Source organism: Erinaceus europaeus, chromosome 22 (assembly GCF_950295315.1).
Source record: "Erinaceus europaeus chromosome 22, mEriEur2.1, whole genome shotgun sequence".
Taxonomy (NCBI): domain Eukaryota; kingdom Metazoa; phylum Chordata; class Mammalia; order Eulipotyphla; family Erinaceidae; genus Erinaceus; species Erinaceus europaeus.
In genome coordinates this window covers 6,508,222-6,531,509 of record NC_080183.1, presented here as the reverse complement: position 1 = coordinate 6,531,509, position 23,288 = coordinate 6,508,222, and the positions used below count along the sequence as shown (strand labels likewise).

Sequence of the window (23,288 nt, the reverse complement as noted above, 5' to 3'; positions counted from 1 at the left end):
AGCAGGTATTGCACCAAAGTAAAAGACTCTGGGGTGGGTGGGTGGGGAGAATACAGGTCCATGAAGGATGATAAATGACATAGTGGGGGCTGTATTGTTAAATGGGAAACTGGGGAATGTTATGCATGTACAAACTATTGTATTTACTGTTGAATGTAAAACATTAATTCCCCAATAAAGAAATAAATTTTTAAAAAAGGGAATAAAAAAAAAAAGAAAAAAAAAGACATTAGCAGGTGGCCCAGTGTTGCAGAGGCCAAGCAGGCTGCTGGTGGCCAGCACCACACCCGCAGAGGACTGTCAGGTCAAGGGTTCAGGTTCACTGGCTAAAGAGGGGTTCTGGGAGGTGAGGCCCTTAGCACAGGAGGAAAGCACATGGAGCAGGCAGACACTGGGGCTGCCAGGCCCCTAGGCCCCCCTTTGTGGCTGCATATTGTTCTCTTTGTTGAGGCAGGGAGGAGGCCGCCGGACCGTCAGGCCCCCATGCTGCCAGGCTGACCTCTCTTCTGTCTTCTGTCTTCATCTGCTTCTTCGTAAGCGTCTCCAAACAGCCTTTATACCTTCGGCTGACCTCAGGTGCCTCACATCAATGACATCAGGTATAGAAGGTGCCGTGTGCAGAACTCGGGCTTTGAGCCAAAGCTAAACACGAGCATGGATTCAGGGCATAGCCCTGTCCTGACAAGAAACTTGTTAATAAAAGGCCACCTGGTATATTTGCTTCCTTTTCTCTTTTTATTAATTTTTAAAATTATTTATTTATTGATTCATGAGAGAGATCAGAGGAGAAAAAGAACCAGCCATCATTTTGGTACATGTGCTGCTGGGGATCGAACTCAGGACCTCATGGCTGAGAATCCAATGCTTTATCCACTGCACCACCTCCCGAACTGCTATTTATTTATTTTTGTCTCCAGGGTTATTGCTGGGGCTCGGTGCCTGCACTATGAATCCACTGCTCCTGGTGGCCATTTTCCCCCTTTTGTTGCCCTTGTTGTTATTACTGTCTTGTTGTTGGATAGGACAGAGATACATTGAGAGAGGAGGGGAAGACAGAGGGTGGGGGAGAAAGGTAGACACCTGCAGACCTGCTTCACCGCTTGTAAAGCGACCCCCCCGGCAGTGGGGAGCCAGCGGCTTTGCACCATTTTCCTGCGCTTTGCGCCAAGTGTGCTTAACCTGCTGCATTGCTGCCTAGTCCCTTCGCTTCCTTTTCTATGTCCCCACAAAAGGAATCACTGAGACCTGTCTTTCTAGCAGCACCATTTTTAACAGCCCAACCTTGGAAGCAACCCAGATGCCCGATATCAGTTGAGTGGTTAAGAAAGTTGTGGCTTATGCTCACAATGAAATACTATTCAGCTCTTAAGAATGATGGAGTCATCTACTTCGCTTCATCTTGGATGGAGCTTGAAGTAGTCTTGTTAAGTGAGATGAGCCTTAAAATGAGAAGGATGAGGGCTGATTGTGGAGGTACCATAATGGCTCTGCAAAAGATTTTTCATGCCTGAGACTCCAGCGTCTCCTGGTCAATCCCCAGCACTACCATAAACCACACTTGGGCAGTAATCTGGTCTCTCTCTGTGTATCTTTCACTCTGTAGCTCTCTCAATAAAATAAAATATTAAGAAAAGAAGCCAGGACATAAAGGGAAAACAGAGTAAAATTTGGACTGGGTTAGATAGTTCATGCCTGAGGCTCCAAAGTCCTTGATTCAATCCCCCGCGCCACCATATTCGAGAACTGAGCAGTGCTCTGAGAAAAGAAAAAAGAAAAAAAAAAAAAAAAACCAACAAATTGGGTTTGATGGGTTGCACCAAAGCAAAGGACTCTGGGGCAGGGAGAGGGATGGGAAATGGCTTTGGGATCCTGGTGCATGACTGTGGGAAAGCACTTAAGTTGGGGGTGAAAGTTTTGCAGACGCCTGTCAGGGGAGATGAGAAACCATTCATGTGTCTCCAACTGTACTGTAAACTGTTAACCTCCCAATAGAGAAAAATGGGGGTGATGAAAAGCAAAGGCAGGTTTTCCCTGACACGTGGGTGACTTCAGTCGAGGAAGAGGACTGGCACAGAGCTTTCGACGTGGCTGGTCAGGGGATGGTGTGAGGGGTGACTGTTTCTTACCTTCCCCTCTCCAGGTGCTACCAGTGTTTCCAGCCCACACTTTGTTGCTTATTTATAAAGAGAACACACCAAGTCAAATACTTCCTCTCCACTTACTGGTCTCTCCCCCTCCCACCTCTGCCCCTCTCACCCCCACCCCACCCCTGCCCCAGGAGGAAAACATGCTGGCCATCCTTGTGCGACACGAGGTCCGGAGTGGAGTGACTGGCAACGTGGGCATGGAGGTGGATGGGCTGCCCTTCCATGGCACCCACGCCCAGATGGTCCAGAAGCTGGTGGACATCACCCTGGATGCACACAGGGAGCTGGGACCAGAGGAGCGGGTCCCAGAGCCCCCAAGACCTCCAGGGATGCTTACAAATAAACTCAGGCCCTAGAGGGGCAGTGAGCTCTGTCACTGCTGTGCCGTCTCATGTTGTGTTTTACCTTGTGCTGCAGGGGCCTCTGGGATGTGTGACTCAACCACTCTAGGCCACTTTCTTATTCAGATGCACCCAGCGCCCAGGCTTCTACCATTGCCACTGCCCCTCCCAAACCTGGACAGAGCACAGGCCAGTACAGGCACCCACTGGGTGAGCTAGCCCTCTGGCCCCACACAATAAGCACTTGCTGCCTGGGGACTCTGCACACACTTTCTGCAAGGTTGGCTCAGAGCAGCACCAGCACCAAACTATACCTTTGCAGGGCTGGGTGGTGATGTGTGCACTCTACCGTGTGCACCACCACCCAGTCCCGTAAGATTTACTATTACAATAGTAACGCGGGGTAGCACAGCGGGTTAAGTGCACATGGCATAAAACACAAAGACTGGTACAAGGATCCCGGTTCGAGCCCCCGGCTCCCCACCTGCAGTTGTTTCACAGGCAGTGAAGCAGGTCTGCAGGTGTCTATGTTTCTCTCTGCCTCCCCCGCCTCTGTCTTCCCCCGTCTCCATTTCTCTCTGTCCTATCCAACAACAATGACATCAATAACAATAATAACTACAACAATAAAACAAGGGCAACAAAAGGGAAAATAATTAAATAAATGAATATTTTAAAAAAAAAAATAGTAATGCAGGTGACCACCACGGTGCACCTGCTTTACTTGCTAATCCTGCACTCATAGAAAAACTACATTTCCCAGCCTCCCTTGCTGGTGGTCTGGGATCACATGACTGGGAACTGGCAGATGAGTGAGTGGCAGAGAAACCCACCACTGGCCCTAGATCGAGTCTGGGCTGCTTGTGTGCATGGAAGATCTGCAATGATGGAAACTTTTGCTGGGTCTCTCTCTCTCTCTCTCTCTCTCTCTCTCTCTCTCTCTCTCTCCAGACTCAGCATGAACAGGAGATGAAGATACCTGGCTAAAGGCCCGGGGGGAGGGGGGGTTGTTACTACTTGTTACTCTAGTATACCCCAGCCTGGCTAAGTTTGGCAAATTCATGACATGAGAGTTGACTTCCAACACCAGGACCTGAAGGGCTCAGGGACTCCAGGGCCCGGGAAAAGGGACTCGATTTCCACTCTCTGGGAGCTCAGGTTTTCCGTTCATCCCTGGAAAGGCTTGTCTTGGGAAGCGATGAACCAGTGCCAGTGGTGGCATTTGAAATGAAACTGGACCATCTGGTGGGGGCAGCGGGGTTCCATGGGGAAATTTACAGAGGGAAGTGGCTCTTATGATACATAGGCAACAATCCAGTGCTAACATCTCGTGTCCAGATTAGCTGCACCCTTTATTTTAAGATTGAATAGGACCGAAAGAAATTGAGAGGGAAAGGGGTGCTAGAGAGTTTCTCCCTCCAGGTAGGAACCAGGGCTTGAACCCTCATCCTTCAGCATAGTAATGTGTGCACTCAACCAGGCGTACCACCACCAGCTCTAGCTGTGTCCTTCTAATAGTTGAATCAAAGCAAAAAGGATTGTGGGACCGGGTCATGGCTCACCCAGCAGAATACGTTACCATGTGTGAGGTTGGAGCTAACGGAGACGTTTCATGCATGATGGAGCCATGTTGCAGGTCTTTCTGATTCTTTCCTCTCTCTCTGCCTCTTACCCTCTTATCAAAAGACAAAGAGAAAACAAATAAACAAAAAAAGCCTCTAGGAGTGGTGGAGTAATAAGGGTACTTAACCCTTCTCACCCCAGTGGAGAGAGAAAAAAAAAGAAGTGAATGGAATTGAAATCCTATCACTTTCCCCAGGTCACCTCTGGGGACCACTGTGCCCCCAGGGTTAATGCCACCATTGTCTAGATGAATTCTCAGGGTCTGCCCTTGGGTGTGTGCCGATAGTGGTGAAAATGATTCAACCAGTAGGGCCCAATGTTGACTACCTTGGTTCTCCCAGCCAGAGCAAAGCAGCAGATGGAGAAGGGATATGTGCTGAAATTTGCTCCCTGTCTCTTCTGGCCAAGACATGGAGCAGAGTGTGTAAACAGGAAGACTGTGGCTCAGTACCACGGGGAAGGAAGGGAGGAATCCAACAGTCTCTGCCACCTTCAGACCCAGCCAGCTGGGCCCTCTCCTTCACCCCTTCCCTCAGGAGAGCAAAAAGAATTAATCCCCAGCAATGTCCTCACCCAGTCTGTTTGGGAGAAGGGTGGGCCCTCCTGGGAGAGTTCAGGACTTCTGGGGAATTCTGATCCACAGAGGGATAAATGACCAACGCGGCTGACATTTTAAGATGATGCTGTTAATCCCTTGCAATAAACATGGGGCCTGCCTTGGTTTAGAAGAGGCTCTAGAAAGTTCCATTCAAGAGGTTCTAGAAAGACCATCAACCAACTGAGGTCCCTACAATTAAAACCCAAGCACTGAGGAATGTCCCTGAGAGAAGTACATAACAGACCCTTCTGTTGTGTGAAGGGCATCTGAGCAAGCCCCCCCCCCCCCGACTCCCGGGTGAAGCAGCTATTCAGGGGACAGGAAGGGTCACGTATCCAGGGGCTGGGCTCCATCCTCTAACAGGAGGACCAAGAGAAGTCCTAGAGTGGATTTGCACCAATGTGCTGAAGGGCTACAGATGCTTCATGATGCTCAAGAAGACGGCCTGATGTTGCTCAGAGCCTCAGTCCTTCTTGGTCACTTCAGGGAGATCAAAGGCAACACCCCCCACACACCCATTTCTCTGCCCACGTTTTCCTTGAGTACAGAAGCTTCTGGACCTTTCTAACTACGGAGTGTTTTAAACCCCCTCCCCAGAACCCTCAGTATTTTGTTTGTTCATTGATAGGTCAGAGAGAAATAGAGGAGGGGGAGATTAAAAAAAAGGGGGGGAAAGGGAGTTGGGTGGTAGCGCAGCGGGTTAAGTACAGGTGGTGCAAAGTGCAAGGACCTGCTTAAGGATCCCGGTTCGAGTCCCCGGCTCTCCACCTGCAGGGGAGTTGCTTCACAAGCGGTGAAGCAGGTCTGCAGATGTCTATCTTTCTCTCCCCCCCTCTGTCTTCCCCCCTCTTGATTTCTCTCTGTCCTATCCAACAACATCAATAACAACAATAAATACAACAATAACTACAACAATAAAAAAACAACAAGGGAAACAAAAGGGAATAAAGAAAATTTTTAAAGTGGGGGGAGAGATGAAGAGACACCTGCAGCACTGCTTCACTGCTTCTCCTCTGCAGGCGAGGACCAGAGGCTTGAGCCTGGGTCCTTGCGCATGGTGACATGCATGCTCAAACTGGTGCACCACCATCCAGCCCCATGTCCCCTTAGTGTTGGAAGACCCTCTGGTCCACAAAGGCTACAACACACTCCAACTGTGGTTGGTTACTTTGCTTTATTTGCAGACTCAAGTTGGTTATAGAACTCCGCAGCACTGCCCAACACACATACTGCTCAGGAGACAGTACAAAAATAAATAAATAAATCTTCCCAGGCCAGGGCACACCCATGGTTACAGTGAAAAGAGAAGGGAATGCAGTGCAATGAGGACTCATAGACGGTATGGCCAGTCCTGCTGTTCCAGTAAAATGCTGGGCTGGGCTGGGCTGGGCTAGGCTGGGCTGGGCTGGGCTGGGCTGGGCTGGGCTGGGCTGGGCTGGGCTGGGCTGGGCTGGGTAGACTCTGGGCTTTGTGGCCATTTCTTCCACCTTCGGACCTGATTTTTCCTCCATGAGAATGGGAAAGAGAATCTCCCCCAAGTGATCAAAGGTGCTCCAGGAGGAGCTGGAGCAGAGGCTGCCCAGGTCTGGTCAAGTGTAGCCCTGGCACCCCAGTAACCACACTCCCCTGCAGCATATCCAGCCTGGGATATCTGCCTCTGGACACCCCTAATGGAATGGTCAAGAGAGTTGAGGGTAGATCTACCTCTTAGGAGAGAAGAGAGGGGAAAGGATGATAGAGGAAGAACTCCTCCCTGGCCCTCCTTTGAGCAAATTCCAGAAATATCCTGCAACTGCCAGGTTCTCCCTCCACACCACTGATCACTCCTCAGACTTGAACCCAACTAGCAGCTTAGTTGTGAGGAGCTGAGATCCTAGGTCAGGGAAAGAAGGCAGAGCTGGCTCCAACCCTCCAGCCAGGCCTTCCGACTCCTGGAGCAGCCAGGAGCTCTTCTGGTTCTGGTTCACCAGGGCAGGGTGCAATGTGACCAGGCACAAGGTTGCAGGAGAGATGAGCCCTGGCCCCAGCCTTCCAGGACCAAACAAAATGGCAGTCAAAGTGGCTGCTAACCTTGCTGCCAACAATCCAGCTACATACGTCCCACCGGCGTTTGCTGTCACTCTCCAAGTGAGTGAGGCAGGGCATGTGGCAGGTGAGCAGTGCTGGAGAGCAAAGGAGGCCAGGTGAGTCCAGGACCACTGTCTCTTCCGTCACAGAGGCTTATCTAAAGTAGACTAGCAGGGGTCGGATGTTAGCGCAGCGGGTTAAGTGCACGTGGCGCAAAGTGCGGGGACCAGCAGAAGGATCCCAGTTCGAGCCCCCGGCCCCCCCACCTACAGGGGAGTCACTTCACAGGCAGTGAAGCAGTTCCTCAGGTGTCTATCTTTCTCTCCCCCTCTGTCTTCCCCTCCTCTCTCCATTTCTCTGTCCTATCCAACAGCAACGACATCAATAACAATGATAATAATAACCACAACAATGGTAAAACAACCAGGGTAACAAAAGGGAAAAAATGGCTTCCAGGAGCAGTGGATTTGTGGTGCAGGCACCGAGCTCCGGCAATAACCCTGGAGGCAAAATAAATAAATAAATAAAGCAGACTAGCTGATGGCACCCCTGGCCTTTGGGTTGAGAGATGTCTGTCAGTGCAACTCTGTTTTGCTTGTTTTGTTCTATCTGGAAACTTAGGGGAGAAGGTCATGCTTCTCTCTGAGACTGCTAGACACCCCATAGGGTGTTTGGCAAGGGATAGGAGCAGGGGGACACCATATGACCCTATCCTGCACACTGTTGCCTGGAGATCCTAGAGTTTTAGCCCTGATCTCTGTCTCTGTCTCTCTCTCTCTCTCTTCTCCTCTCTCTTCTCTCATGCTTTTAAAAGACATCACCCCAGAGGCCCCTGGCACTAGTGGGGGGACTGTCCCCTATGAAACCATAACAGGGCTAATATTTGACTGTCCTCTCTACCCATCACCCCCTTCCACTGTCCATGCCCAACCCCCAGTGCCTCTCACCTTCCTTCTCCCCCTCTGTTCTCCTGTCCCGGCTCAGCTTCCTTCTCCCTCCTTGAGGCGGTGGGCCTCAAGTGTGAGCGACAACATCAGCGTCACCTCCTAAGATCACTCTGGCGGGGCCCCTGACAGATTCCATCTGTGACAACCAGGGTATCAAGAGGGAGCCCCCAATAGGTGCCCACCCTCCCCTCCCGTCTGCATCCCCTACACCCTCTCACTCTGCCTCTTTGCCGCAAGTCCTCTGAAGACCTCCAGGAGGTGACAGCTGACTCTTCTTCCCTACTGGCAGCGGTGACAGCCATGAGCCATCAGGGGGCCCCTCCCCCCACTCTCCAGGCCCCAGTGGGCTCCCTGGCTACAGGGTCCAACTGGCTCAGGCCTCACTGCGCCCCCCATGTGGGCCTGGGGCCTGGAAGGCTGAGTGCAGCCTGGTGAGCAGCTCGGGCTCCTCACTCCTCTGGGGGGTCTCAGGGGTGGCCAGTGGGAAGGCCTGGCGGGCCCGGCGAGTCCTGGCACAAGCCAACAGGGCCCGGCAGGCGGCGTGGAGGCGGCCCAGGTCTCGGTGAGTGGCCTCACTGACGAAACAGTAGAGCACGGGGTCAGCCACACAGTTGAAGGTGGTGAGCAGCAGTGAGAGGTGGTAGGCCTTGGCGACGCTGCGGGCGAAGGTGCAGCTGGACTCCCAGACGCTGCGCACCAGCAGCAGCAGGTGGTAGGGCAGGAAGCAGGCCAGGAAGATGAGCACCGTGCTCAGCACCAGCCGCTGCACCTGAGCCTTGCGGCTCTGCTGGGTGCCCGGGCTGCGCCGCACAGCCCTCAAGATGCCCCGGTAGGAGGCCAGCAGCAAGAAGATGGGGAAGAGGAAGCCCACCAGGAGGCGGTAGTAGTTGACACGGCGCTGCCAAGGCCGGAGCGGGTAGTGCTCGAAGCACAGACGGTGCCGGTCAGGATCCTCCTCCACCTCCTGGTGGCGCAGGAAGTAGACGCTGACCAGCAGCTCCTTGGCCCAGATGAGCAGGCTGACAGCCAGGGCAGCCTTGAGGCTGCGGAGCTGGTGGAAGCGGAAAGGGTGGGCCACAGCCAGGTAGCGGTCGATGGAAATGCAGCAGAGGAAGCCCACGCTGATGTAGATGTTCTCATAAAGCAGCGCCCCGCACACGCGGCACGACAGCTCGCCCAGGGCCCAGTCGTCATGGCGCAGCACATACTGCAGCCAGAAGGGCAGGGAGCAGATGTAGGCCAGGTCAGCCAATGTCAGGTTGCACAGGTACACGCCCAGCTCATTGCGTGCCCGCACCTGCAGGAGCCCGAAGTAGAGTGCCAGGCAATTGGCAGGGAGGCCCACGAGCAGCACGGCTGCATACACCACGGGAGCCACCGTCTGGTGGATGCTGTGGTCAATGGTGCACGAGGTGTTGGCAGCCGTCAGGTTCGACATGACTGGGTGGAGACACAGGCCCTCAGGGATGCAGGGTGGGGGCCGCCATCCAGCTGAAATCCGGGGTTGGGCCTGGGGAGGGCCCTAAAATTCAAAGACAGGAGACTTAGTGTAAGGGGACCGAGGGGTGGAGAGATAACACAGTGGTTCTGCAAAAAGACTCATGCATAAGGCTCTAAGGCATAATGAAATCTTTAAAAAGAAAAATAAAAGAGAGAGAAAGAAAAAGAAGGAAAGAAAGAAAGAAGGAAAGAAAGAAGGGAGGAATATAAAAGAACAGAGGGAGAGGCACTGGTGTACCTGGTTGAAGGTACATGTTACCATATGCACAAGAACATGGGTTCACGCCCCCATCGGCAGCCGCTGGGGGAAACTTCACAGGTGGTGAAGCAGTACTGCTCTCTTGTCTCTCTTTCTCTCTCCTTCTATATCTCCCCCTTTCCTCTTAATTCTGTCTATATCAAATAAATAAGAACAAGAGGACCTAACTTTATTTATTTTATATATTATTATTATTTTATCTTATTGCCACCAAGGTTATTGCTGGGGCGTGATGCCTGTACCACAAATCCACCGCTCCCAGCAGTTTTGTTTATTTATTTCATTTTTCATTCATTTTTATTAGGACAAAGAAATTGAGAGGAGTAGAAGAGGTGGTGGGAAGAGAGGGAGGACGAGAGAGAGAGAACCTGCACATCTGCTTCACCTTTCATGGAGCTTCCCCTCTGCAGGTGGGGAGCAGGGTCTTGAACCTAGGTCCTTGCACATTGTAGCAGAGGACCTAACTCTTATGTAACTGTGTCTCAGGTGCAGTCGAAAATGCTTTACACAGCCCAGGAGACAGCGCAATGATGAGGACACTGAACTCTGACATGAGATTCTCAGTTTAATCCCTGACATCACATATTCCATATGTTCTCTCTCTCTCCCTCTCTCTCTCTCTCTCTCTCTCTTCCTAATAAATTAATTAACTACATACACGCCTGGGGGAGGGAGGCAGACCTGAGCAAGCCCAACTTTACCATGTGCCAACCCAGCTTCACATCTGGTGGCGGGGTGCTGTGGTGTCTCTTCTCTATCTCTCTCTCTCATCTTCTGTCTTGGGGGGGGGGGATTCCACTGGGAACAGGAGCCCAAAGCCCTAGAGACACCCTGGTAGAAAAAGATAAATGAAATCCACAAATGCCTTACTTAATTTAGACAGTGATTCCACCAGCCAGCCAACTCCAACTCCAACTCATCCCAACCAAAGCACAGGCGTGCATCTTCCCACCCCTCCCTGGCTTCCTATGTTTACTTTGTCCTCTATTTTGTGCCTTCCTTTAAAGAATTTTCCAGTCCCAAAGTGCAGCAGGCAAGCCAGGAGCTCTGGCAGACACAAGCCCAACCCCCAGAAAGCTCTGCAAGAAAGTTCCGGGCCCAAGCCAATTCCACAATAGCCAACACTGAAGACCCAGATGGAGCTTCCACACCAAGAGCAAAATCACTCACACTCTGACTTTCCATTTGATTGAAAGAGAGGGAGGGGTGGGAGGGGCAGGTCAGAGCACAGCTCCTAGGGGTGGGGGGAAGACTCTACTGCATCCTGCTGTGCTCTGGCAAGAAAGCAAGGCTGAGGGGCTGGGCAGTGGCACACTTAGTAGAAGGCACATGTTACCATGCAGAAGGGCTTGAGTTCAAGCCCCTGGTCCCCACCTGCAGGATGGAAATTTCCTGAGTGGTGAAGTAGAGCTGCAGGTATATCTATCTATCTATCTATCTATCTATCTCCCCATTCCTCTTACTTTACCTCTGTCCTATCAAAAAAGACAAAAAAAAAAAAAAGTGACCATCAGGAATAGTTGATTCGTCATGCAAGCATAGCACTGGTGGCAGAAAATGAAGTAAGATAAAATAATCTCAAAGAAAAAGACCTGGGATGTCCTGCTGGCTTACTAACCCTTCTGGCTCAGATGAAAAGTCTGTGTCTACAATGTGATCTCCTCCACTTCTATCTTCTTTCAACATTTTCCCCTAGTCACACCTCCTCCATGAAGTTGTATTTCTTTATTTTTACACAGAGGGAGGGACTTCGTGGCAATGAAAGTTCCCCAGTACGAGAGCTGGTGTTCCGTGGTGTAACATGTGACCCCACCACCACCACGGCAACCCACATGTGTACTGGGGGACATAAACCTGAACCATGGAGACATTTTTTTAAATTTCACCCACCCCAAGAGCCAACTGTCAACCCTCTCCAAGTGGATAACTTACAGGGGTGCAGGTTACAAGTGAGTGGGGTCTGGACTGGGCTGCTCTGTGGACTCAGGGTCAGCTCTGCCCTCTGCTCCCTCCTCACTGGCCAGGCTGGGACTCATGAAGGCAAAGGGAACCCCAAACCTAGGTAAAACCCACTCCCAGGCTGGCCTCATCACTCCTGGCCAGGGATCCTCCTCCTGCCTGGCCCTGGGGCCCTGAAAGTGGGGGAGAGGGGTGTTGGAATGGGACCCAGACACACCCAGCCCAGTGGCTATAGCTGGAGTCTTTGGAAGATAAAATTGAGGGGTTCCCCCAAATCACACCCTCAGTCTTGGAAATATATAAGTATGCACATTTTTCCTAGGGCAAGAGGGACGGTAGCCTTGTTAAATATTTCTAAAATGGACATAAGATATGTCTGGTCCAAAAGTTACACACACACACACACACACACAAAATCCCCAATTACCCAGCCCTCCCCAACCCTGCCTGAGTCAAGCTCTTTTTAAATTGCCAACCACATCCTCCTGTTCTTAAAAGCCACTGAGATATCTATGGTGACATCTATGGTGTTTTCCTTTTTTCTTATTGTTGGTTTTGCCTTTCTTGCAGAGCACTGCTCAGCTCTGCTTTATGGTGGTGCTAAGAACTGAACAGACTTCCCAGCCTCAGGTGAATACCTTTTGCATAACCAGTATTCTGTCTCCCAGGCTTCTTTTTAAATATATTTTATTTATTTTATTTTACTGAGAAAGAAAGAAAAAGAGAGAGACTAAAGCAATGCTCAGCTCTGGCTCAGCTGAGGACTGAACCTAGAACCTCAGAGCATACAGGCATGAGTCTTTTTGTGTAACCATTATGCTATCTCCCTGGCCCACCCTTGGGGTTTCGTTTTGTTTCTAATGCAGTACCAAAGAATGAACTCAGAAGCCTTGGCAAGCTTGATACCTGAGAGGCCTGCATGGGCAAGTTTTCTATTCCTTACTCAGTTTTGTTTGTTTGTTTAAAAAGATTGTTTATTTATTTATTTATGATAGAAACAGAAAAGTTGAGAGGGAAGGGAGAGATAGGAAGAGAGAGACACCTGCAGTCCTGCTTCACCACTCTGGAGCTTTCTCCCTACAGGCAGAGACCGGGGACTTGAACCAGGGTCCTTGGGCAGGGTAATGTGTGCACTCAACCAGGTGTGCTGCCTCCCACCCCCTTCTTCCTTTTGTGGGGTGTGTGCACTTTCGTTACTGCTTACACTGTCTGAGAGAGATCTGAAGAAAGAAAGGATGTGGCTCAGGGCTGGTGAGTCAGGCCAGACCCAAGTTAGCTTTCCAGTCCCTGAAGCCACGCCCTCACCTGGAGGTGGGCTCACCTGTCTCAGCCCAGCAAGGGGAATGGGTCCCCAGAGTGCTCTCCTTCACCTGGATGAAGTCCAGGTGATAACCCCAGGAAAAAGAAAATTCCTTCACCAGCACAGGCCCTGGGGCAGACAAAAAGCAGACAACGCAGCTGCCCAAAGAAACAGGTCTGTCGGGCCTTAGGAACTCACTAGAAGCCACCGCCAAAGCCTGGTGTTTGCCAGAGCCTGGTGCTTACAACGGAAGATGGAAGTGTGATCCCTTTACAACTTCCTCTTTCCTAGGCCAAAAGCAAGCTCATCCTGGACACCAAAGTCAACTATTCAAACCAGCAGGGCGGAGCGAACGTTTTCGATGCTCAGGGGAAAGCACCTCCCATTCACCTTGGAGAAAAAAAGAGGACCAGGAGCATCAATTGGCTAAAGAAGTTACATGTTCCATGGAATACGACTCAGCAATCAAAAAAAAAAAAAGATGGCATTGTGTCCTTTGGGACAAAATGGATCGACCTGGAGGAGATTATGCTTAGTGAAATAAGTAAGGAGATAAAAGACAACCACCGGATGGCTACACACATATGTGGAATGTAGAGATTGGATACACATGAACTTGGAAAGAAAAAAAAAAAGTAAGCAAAGTGTTTCTAAGACCTGTGAGAACTATGCTGGTTATCTTTGGGAAGTGGGAAGGGAAAGAGACAGAACTTAGGTGATGGGTATGGTGTGCAACGAGACACTATATTCTTATAGTCTTGTAATCTGCTCTTAGTAGCAAATAAAATTTTAAAAAAGAAAGAGAGAGAGAAAGAGAAAGTAAAAAGAGGGTTGTGGGATTTGCAGCTGTCATTGGTTGATGGAAGCAGATAAGGTGCCTACTCACGGTGTTCCTGGGCCAGAGGGTGTGAGGCGGGGCTCCAGAATGAATTTGTGGTTCATGCCCCAGATTGAAGCTTTGGCCTCTTCATGCAGGCCAAGCAAGCACTCACTGTGCGCTGCATCCCCTTGAGCTGACTTTCCTTCTAAGCAGAGCACTGCTCATCTCTGGCTTATTGTACTGTTAATGGGGATTAACATTTCTTTTCTTTAAAAAAAAAATATACTGATTTACTGGGGCCTGGAGGGTGGCTTACCCAGTGGAGCACACACATTAGCATGCTCAAAGACCCTGGTTCAATTCCCCAGTCCCCACCTACAGGGGGCTGTTTCACTAGTGGTAGAACAGTGCTGCAGGTGTCTCTCCTTCTGTCTCTCTCTTTCCATCCCCACTTATCCTTATCTCTTAGTCTCTATCAGAAATAAACAGGAAAGACAATAGCCACTGGGAGTGGTGAAATCATGCAGGCATCAAACCCTAATGATAATCCTGACAGCAAAATAATAATAGTGGTTTATTACTGAGAGCAAACCAAGCATTACAACAGTATCTGAAACACCTGGGATCCACCTGGGGGCCTCACACTGTGCGTCCTGCCCAGAGTGTGGTCCCCGGGCCGACACAACCAGAGGCACCTGGAGATTGTTAAACATGTAAATTCAGGGACCAGGTGTGCCACACTCAGTTAAGCAGATGTGTTACCAAGAACCCGGTTTCAAGTCCCCGTCCCCGCCTACAGAGGGAAAGCTTCGCGATCTGTTAAGCAGTATTGCAGGTGTCTCTCTCCCCCCCCCCATCTCCTCTTTCCCTCTCAAATTCTCTCTCTCCAATAAAAATAAATTAAAAATGTTTTTTTTAATGTACATCCAGAGGCCTGGCTGGCTGGGAGGGAGCCCAGCATAGAGTGTCCCCTGGCCCCACCAGTCTCCAGCAGACCAGGGGTGGAGCTGGAAAGAGAACTGAAGGCCTAGCAGGCACTTGTGGTCAAGAGTAAGAGCCCGATTCAGACTTTCTAGAAATAAGATCAGTTATAAAATGGTCTATCTATCCACAGGGCATTTTGCCTTCCCAGAGCATTTCACATCTGCCCTTGTCACCCATTGTCACAGGAGCCCTGTAGCTCCCCCATATTTTAGGGACAAGGACGCTGATGAAACCAGGCCCCCGAAGGCTGGTCATTCAGGCCTGAGATAGCCCTGAGGAAGGAGGTGACCTGAGGTTGCCAGAGTAGGTGGAAGGAAGATGGTCACTCTCACTGCTCTGCCCGCCACTTCTATAGTTGGGCAAAAATCACAAAACAAAACAGGGTCAGGGAGATGGCACCATAGTTCTGCAAAAGACTTGCATGTCAAGCTTCCAAGTTCAATCCCCGGCACCAGCATCACATAAACCAGAACTGAGCACTGCTCTGGTGGAAATAAAAATAAATAAATAAACTGAAAAGGCAGGATCAGGCATTCTCATTACCCATGCCTTCCCTCGTCCTTGGAGAAAGCTGGAGGAGGGCCCACCTACATCAGGAGGCTGGAAGAGCTGGCAGACGCCAGACCCCTCCCTGCTTACCCCTAAGCCCAGTCTCTGGTTTGCAGCCCCCCATACCCCAATCTGTGTAAACACTCCCTAAAAACGGGGAGAGGGAGGCCGATTTGAGTACAGCTCCTCCAGGCTCCATCCCCTTTGAATGACAGTAAATGAGTGTGTCTCCTCCCAGATAAAGCTGGTGGGACAGTGTTTGGCTTTTGATGGCTTGGGGCAGTGGGAAAGTCTTGCCTCACTGAGGCCCAGAGAGGGAGAGTGACTTTTGCCCAGATCCCAGCACCTCTGTGCTTCATTCCAACAGTATCTGCAGGGCAGCTACAAAGTTCAGGGCACTTAGAGATAAAGGAGAGGGCCAGGGAGACAGCACAGTGGAGATGCAAAAGAACTTCATGCCTGGGGCTCTGAGGTCTCAGGTTCAACCCCTGACACCACTCACTATCAGCCAGAGCCCAGCAGTGCTGTTTAAAACAACAATAATAAATAAACAAATAAATAAAAGAAGGAAGGAAGGGAGAAAGAAAGAGAGAGAGAGAGAGAGAGAGAAAGGAGGAAAAGAAGGAAGAGGAAAGAAGGGAGAATGTTGGGATGCATGAGACCCCTTCTGTTTCATTGGTTTAATCCCCCCTGCTTAGCACTGTATTCTATTTACATAACCACTGCAGGGCATTGGTTCAATCCCCACTGGTTCATGATATGTTTTTGCTCCGTCCCCTCTCCTTGTCATACCCTGATTTTCCCCAGTCACTTTTCTCTCCACCCTCTCTGCGTCACATCCTGTTCCCACCCTACTGGGCCAGTATATTTATAAGGACAAGATTGTTTGTAGTTTTTAGTTTAGTTTAGCTTAGCTTGGTATAGATTGCGCTGCGTCCTGCATGAATAAAGAGATACTGTGTACAGCTCAACCAGGAGTCCCTGGTCGTCTGTTACCCACCCATGAAGCCAGCCCGGCGAAAACAACAAGAGAAAGGAGAAATGGCTCTGCCCTCAGGGAGCTTCCATGGGAAACCGTGAGAAAGCAGGCAGGGCTGCAGGAGGACGGGAGACACCCGGAGAAGCACACCAGCTGAGACACCTGCTCCTGCACCTGCCTCCCCAGCACCACCCTCCCCCCAGGGACTTAGCCACATGTCCTCCATGGAGTGAGGGTTTAAGAGTGATCGGGGGAACCTTAGGCCTCCTTTTCCTCCCCAAGCTGCAAAACACTGCCAATAAGCTTTTCTTCCTTTCTTTTTAAATAAACATTATTCATTTTATCTATTTTGGAGAGGGTCAGAGAGACTTGCAAGCCCTGCCCCCACACTGGTGATCACCTCCCCACTGGGGCAGGGAAGAGTTGGGAGAAAGTGGAGATACCCCTCTGTCCCCAGTCCCTGCCAGGTCTCCAGGAGGCTGTTAGACGGATGGGTGGGTGCAGGGAGATGGGTCACGCATGCCCATGGCAGTTGTGTAGGGTGTGTGTGGGCAGGCAGGATGGAGGGTGCAGTAGTAATGAGTGGAGGAAAGGGTGGATGGGTGGATGGATAGATGGGTGGGTGAATGAGTAGATGAATGGATGGTAGGTGCTCCCTGCGCACTAGGAAGATGCCCTGCAGGCCCACCGAGGTCATACCCCTCTCATCCCCCAAGTGGAGGTAGGGTATGGAGGAGGCTCCCCATCTACTTCTGATACCCTCCTCATGCAGCTGAGGAAGCAGGAAGGACACACTGTCCCCAGGACACAGAGCAAACCTTCAGACAAATGCTCCCTGACTCAGCTGCCTCTGCTGCCCTTCAGCCCTGAGGAGCCCAGGCCCCAGAGGCAGGAAGGCCCCTTTGTGGCACCAGTCCCAGGAGTTGTAGTGGGGGGAGGGTGGCGGCATAAACAGTGACCTAACCTGCACCCCCACCCCCACCACCTCCGGCTGTCACCCCAGCACACACACAGACGATTACTCACTCTCATGCCTGGCAGCTGGGCTGGGGAGCCCAGAGCCACAGAGCTAGGAGTTCCCCTTCCCGTTTCATTTCCTTAAGGCGCTCTTTTCAGGCGCCGCTGACATGGCTTTAGAAAGACTTGTCTTATATTTCACTTGAGAGAAAGTTTCCAGGGGGTGGGGATACCTGCCAAGCTGGAGAGTGAACCAGAAGTCTCAGGTCCTGTGCTCTACTGAGCCATACACACACATACACACACACACACAGAGATACACACACATACACACACACACAGAGATACACACATACACACACACACAGAGATACACACACACAGAGAGATACACACATACACACACACACACAGAGATACACACACAGAGATACACACACAGAGATACACACACATACACACACACACAGAGATACACACACACACAGAGAGATACACACACACACACACACAGAGATACACACACATAGAGACAGACACAGACACACAGGGGACATATGAACACAGAGAGAAAGACACATACGCAGAGACAAACACACAGGCACAGGCTGCTATTTCCCTCTGAGGAGGACATCAGACTCAGACTGCCTTGTGCCCCCAGATGGTGTCCTCCCAGCAGCCACCAGCACAAGGAGATGGACTCTGGTTTCTGGAGCCCTGGGGGTAGGTGTGTGTGGAGGGTGGGGGGTGGTTCGGGCATCAGGCATGGCCTATCTCACTGACCAGGAGCCCAGAGGGGCTGAGCCACCAGGCGCTCAAGCTCACAGCAAGTCTGAGATCTCGGCACAACTGCCCTCAGGCCCCTTTGCTCCCACCCACCCCCAGCACCCCGCACCCAGAGACACCAGTCACACACTGATGCAGCACTAGCACCCCCAAAACTTTACCCAGCTCAGCTGCCACTAAGGCCTCTGACTGCCTATCCCGATCTGTCCCCAAGCCACCACCTCCAGTCCGGGACCAGCTAGCCTGGGGACCTCCATCTCCCCAGGAGTGGCAGAGGCTCTGAGGGAACTGGGTGCTTTTCGCTGGCTTCACAGCCCTGCCCTCAAACCTCAGACAGCCTGGCTCCCTCCAACAGAGCCAAGGGAGGAGGAGGCTGGACCCACCTGCACCAGGGGCTGACACCCCGCCTTCCTAGCCTGCCTACAGCAGGCTGGCACCCCCTCCGGCCATTTCCACAGCCGATGCCTCCCCAGAAACTGGCCATCCCAGAGCCAAAGCTGAGTAACAGGGACCCAGCCCTGTCCCCGCACTGGCTGGCTGACCAGGCCAGGAGTGCTCCCAGCCTGAGAAGATGCAGCTACCCCTCCGCGTCCCTGCTGGCTGCCTGCTCCCCAGGCCCTGGTGGCAAGGAGCCTAAGGGCTGGGGGTGCTGGTACCAGAAATGGGGGGAAGGGGTGGAAGTGGGGGAGGATGCTCCAGCCCCACCCCCACCCCAATCAAGCCGCCTCAGAGCACCTCAGGTGATGGTGATGAGAAGACTAGAGGGCTGAGAAGGAAGGAGGGGCTGGGTGGTGGGTGGTGCAATGGTTGAATACATACACTGCCATGCATAAGGATCCGGGTTCAAGCCCCTGGTCCCCACCTGCAAGGGGAAAGCTTCGTGAGCAGTGAAGCAGGTCTACAGGTGTCTGTCTTTCCCTCTCTGTCTCCTACTTCCCTCTCAATGTCTCTGTCCTATAAAATAAATAAGGGGACAGTAGGATAATGGATTTATTGTGCAGGCACTAAGCCCCAGCAATAATCCCATGTGTGGGGGGAGAAGGAGGGAAAAAGGTAGGAAGGAAGGAATGGAGGAAGAAAGAAAGGGAGTGACACTGGGAAGACAGCATAATGGTTCTTCAAAACACTTTCATGCCTGAGGCTCTGAGGTTCCAAGTTCAATTCCCAATACTACCATCTGGCAAAGATGAGCAATGCTCTGGTGTCTGTCTCTCTCTCTCTCTCTCTCTCTCTCTCTCTCTCTCCCTCCCTCCCTCTCTCTCTCTCCCCCTCCCTCTCCCTCTCTCTCTCTCCCCCTCCCTTTCCCTCCCTCTCTCTCTCCCCCTCCCTCTCCCCCTCCCTTTCCCTCCCTCTCTCTCTCCCTCTCCCTCTCCCTCTCCCTCTCTCTCCCTCTCCCTCTCTTGCCCTCTCTCTCTCCCTCTCTCTCCCTCTCTCTCTTTCCCCCTCCTTCTCCCCCTCCTTCTCCCTCTCCCTCTCTCTCTCTCCCTCTCTCTCTCTCTCCCCCCTCTCCCTCTCTCTCTCTCCCCCTCCTTCTCCCTCTCTCTCTCCCCCTCCCTCTCTCTCCCTCTCCCTCTCTCTCTCTCCCTCTCTCTCCCCCTCCTTCTCCCTCTCTCTCCCCTCCCTCTCTCTCCCCCTCCTTCTCCCTCTCTTTCCCCCTCCCTCCCCCTCCCTCTCTCTCTCCCCCTTCTCCCTCTCTCTCTCTCTCTCTCTCTCTCTATATATATATATATATATATAATTAAAATAAAAATAAATAAGAGAAAAGAAGAAAAAGGTGACCCAGGTGTTCTAATTGACAGACACAACACAAGCAGACAGACGCTAATGGTGCTTCCTGCTCTGAGCCCTCATCTCCATGTCTCTCTCTCTCTCTCTCTGACTGGCCTACTCCCATGAAGCCTCACAGCTCACCTGCTGGGGACATGTCCCACCCAGGCAGATCTAAGTTTATCAGATGGCCACCATCACTAGTCAGCACCTGGAACCCAGCAGACCCCAAGCACCAGGAGCTAGGCCCATCCAGTCCTGAGCCGGGGAGAGCAGTGGTTTGGCCCCAAAGAAACGTGCATTACGTAAGATGTTGAATGCTTGTGCAAATGAACACATCTGAGGCCTGGGAGGCCAGAGTAGCTGGCATTGGAGTTTGGAGTTTAGGGTCTGGGGGTAACAGTTGGGACATGGCCCGAGGACACAGAAAATGGGAGATGGTTTGGTTTGGAGGAGATTGTAGAGGAGGTTTTGGTATGAGAATGCCCCCGGGAGGAAAATCACTGTCTAAAGGGAGACGAGGTTCTCTCTGCAGTCTGTGGTCGGCCTGCCCAGGGCTGAGTTACTGGGTCAGACCACAGGCCTGCAGGTTGCCATGGAGACCCAGCCTCCTGCCTCCCCACCCACAGTGCTCCGAAGCATCAATTAATACCTTTGATGGTGGAGCATGGAGCGCTGTGGCCACCCCAAGCAGCCACAGCAGCCCTCTGGGGTGCAGAAAGCCTTCTCCAGGGAGCCCCGAGGCCCAAGTATGGGGCCAGCAGCTCACACAGAGTTAGTTCTCTGGACCTATGGGTCTCTCTCCTTGGCTTCACCCTCCTGTATCAAAGCCCTGAGGTGTGCAGAGCTGGGAACTAAAGCCTCAGAGGGTCCAGGGTTCCAGGCGCTAGTGAAGCCACCATGGAAGAAGTGGTTCCTCAGGCCTAAATCCAGACAGGCACTGGGCTGGAGAGATAGCACAGCAGTGATGCAACAGATTAGAACCCTGAGCTCAGCTTCCAGCCCCATCTTGTGCCAGAGCTGAATCATGCTCTTGTCTCTGTCTCAGCTAAATAAATGAGAGAGAGACACACACAGAGAGAGACAGACACTGCACAAGGACAAGAGTTCAAACCCCTGGTCCCCATCTGTTGGAGGTGGGGTGTTTCACAGGTGGTGAAGCAGTGCTGCAGGTGTGTCTCTCTTTCTCTATTTTACTGTCTCTCCTTTCCCTCTCAGTGTCTCTCTATCTCTATAATGAGGAGGTGGGAGAAAGGAAGGAAGGGAGGAAGGGAGGAAGGGAGGGAGGAAGGGAGGGAGGAAGGGAGGGAGGAAGGAGATAAAAGACAGGGGAAAGGGAGGAATGAACTTTGGAAGCAGTTCGTTCATCATGCAGGCACCGGGCCCCAGTGGTAGTCCTGGTAGCAATAAAAAGCATTAATAATAAAATGAGATAGAGAGGAATGAATCCTAGTCTAAACAGGCTATGCGCCTCTCTGCCACTCCAATGTCCTTTTCTCTCCAAAGCCACCAGAGGATGCTATGTGTGCAGGGTTCATGTGGGTGGCTGTTTGGTTTCAGTGTCTCTGATGACCCTGTGTGGAGAAGGCACTGCCAACCCCATCTCTCAGGGAGAAGCTGAGGCACAGAGAAAGCAGGCATCTCATCTGTAAGCAGGGGAGGATGAGGACCCCAGTCCCCACCTGTGCTCCTGTTAGACGAGGGAACAGTACTAGGCTTTGAGACAAAAAGTTTCATCTGCACGACCTCACAGACGCTCCTGAGAGTAGGTTCAACTCTCATTTCACAGGAGGCAATACTGAGGATTCGAAATAAAATAGTGTTGTTTACCACCAAGGTTTTCTTTTTTCTCTTTTTCTTTCTCTCTCTTTTTCCTTTTCTTTCCTTCCTTTTTTTTTTTTCAATTGCCACCAGGGGTGGCAATTTTTCTAGGGGTCAATGCTAATACAACATATGCACCATTCCCAGTAGCCATTTTTCCCCCTTCCTCCCCCCTATTTTATTTGATAGGACAGAGAGAAATTGAGAGGCGAGAGGGAGAGAGACAACCGCCAACCTGCTTCACCACTCCACACTCCTGAAGTGTCCATCCTAAGGGCAAGGAACAGGGACTCCAGCCCAAGTCCTTGCTCATGCCACTATGCCACTGCCAGGCCTCCTGGCCACCAGGGTTTTCAATGAATCCACCCCTTCTGGGGGCCATTTTCACCCCTTTCGTATTTATTTATTTATTTATTTATTTTAATAAATGAAGAGAGGAGGAAAGGAAGAGAACAGGAGGAAGAGAGAAGAGGAGGAGCGAAGGGGGGATGGGGAAGGGAGCAGCTGACAGCCTGGTCTGCATGGTCCTCACCACCGCAGGGTTGCAGCTGCCCCTTCCCTGCCCCTCCCCACTAGGCACCACCTCAGATTCAATTCCCCTCCAAACATTCTCACATCTCTCCTGCCTCCAGCCTCCCTGAGTGACCTGCCCAAAGCCACCTGGCCACTGCTGGCTCCCCAGAACCGCCTTCTCCCTGCTGTCACTGTCCCCAGCCTGCGGGTCCCTGGACCCACGCGGGCCAGTCGGCGACCTCACCTGGCACAGGTGTCCTCCGCGAAGACCGATGGCCGGAGTCCGGGGGTCTCAGCGGCCCCTCCCGGAGCGTGACTAGCTGTCCTCCCCGCAGACTTGGGGACGGGGCTGGGAATGTCTGTGACATCAAGTCGCTCTGGAGTGTGGGGGCCGCGCTGTCACGCACCTTGGCTCCCCCCCACGCGGCCTGCGGTGGCTACACCCCCGGGACAGGGGCGGGGCGCCGGAGACAGACGCCGCTGTGGGGGCGCGGGGGCTCCGAGCGCCCCCTTCCGCGCCCGCGCACCGCCCTTCCCGCCTTGGACGGCTCCGCGCGCACCCGGGGCCGTGCACGCGCACCTGCTCACCCTGCTCCGCGCGCGCACCCAAGACTGTGCACGAGCACCCGGTCACCTTGGTCCGCGCACACGTGAGGCCGTGCGCGCGCATCTGGTTAGCCTGCTCCACACGTGCGCGCCAGGGCCATGAGCGCGCCTTGTCACCCTACGCCCCGGAGCGCACCCACACCTGGTCACCCTGCTGTGCGCCGCACATGGCGACGAAGCACCGCCCGACAGGCTGCGTGCGCCCGGAGTCCCCCCGGGAGTCCCCCCGCGCCCAGCACCCCGCACCCGGGATCTGGGGACACGTACCTGAGCGAGGGTCTCACCCGCGCCTCCTGCAGGGCCGGAGGCGGCAGGTTGGGTGGCGCGGGATGGCCCTGGGTGCGAGTTGCTGGCTGCCGGCTGCCGGCACTGCTCTGGCGGGTCCCGGCGCCCCCATACACACACCCACGCTGCCCCGTCACAACCCGGGCGGCACCCGGGCTGCGCGTCTGCGCCTGCCTCTGCAGTGACCACAGGCCCCGAGCAGGAGGAGCCCAGATGCCTAGGCCAACAGGGAGGCACTTGAGGACAGGGTCTTAACCCAGCCACCCTTCAAGCCCCGGGAGAGAACCAGGAAGTAACCTCGCAGGCTGCTCCCCTCCACCTCCCCACCTCCCCACCTCCCACCAGGCTGCCGCTCAGCAACAGCAGAGCCTTGTGGTTCTGGGTCTCTGTCGCCTCTACCAGCCCTAGATTCTGATCTCGAATCCTCGCCTCAGGCTGTGCTGGCCAGTAACAACCCAGGAGAACCTGCCTTTGCCCCCA

At 52.7% G+C, this 23,288-nt stretch overlaps 3 protein-coding genes across 9 annotated transcripts in view; 1 reads left to right on the top strand and 2 right to left on the bottom strand.

The window, feature by feature from the left end:
• DGLUCY (D-glutamate cyclase) overlaps nt 1–2,523 on the top strand; it is a 121,633-nt gene extending 119,110 nt beyond the window's left edge. For 5 of the 6 annotated variants that reach the window (XM_060181191.1, XM_060181189.1, XM_060181188.1 and 2 more), the window contains exons 13-14: nt 455–599; nt 2,279–2,523. In XM_060181191.1, coding sequence (XP_060037174.1) covers nt 455–599; nt 2,279–2,490 — 357 coding nt within the window. In that variant the 3' untranslated portion in view covers nt 2,491–2,523. The remainder of the gene's footprint in view (nt 1–454; nt 600–2,278) is intronic. The other variant, XM_060181195.1, reaches the window with a different exon arrangement.
• CCDC88C (coiled-coil domain containing 88C) overlaps nt 1–23,288 on the bottom strand; it is a 494,884-nt gene that overhangs the window by 363,679 nt on the left and 107,917 nt on the right. The window lies entirely within an intron of this gene.
• GPR68 (G protein-coupled receptor 68) lies at nt 5,865–23,086 on the bottom strand. Of its 2 annotated transcripts, none has more exons than XM_060181187.1 (3): nt 22,791–23,086; nt 7,724–9,245; nt 5,865–6,871 (listed from the first exon to the last, which is right to left on the bottom strand). In XM_060181187.1, exon 2 carries the CDS (start codon nt 9,159–9,161, stop codon nt 8,097–8,099), a length of 1,065 nt encoding a protein of 354 aa, XP_060037170.1. In that variant the 5' UTR covers nt 9,162–9,245; nt 22,791–23,086; the 3' UTR covers nt 5,865–6,871; nt 7,724–8,096. The 2 variants fall into 2 exon arrangements, with proteins under 2 accessions (XP_060037170.1, XP_007518481.1); XM_007518419.3 differs by lacking the exon at nt 22,791–23,086 and adding an exon at nt 22,162–22,528.

Coding starts and splice junctions, on each gene's coding strand:
- GPR68 (XM_060181187.1), bottom strand. CDS start 9,161: ATGTCGAACCTGACGGCTGCCAACACCTCGTGCACCATTGACCACAGC.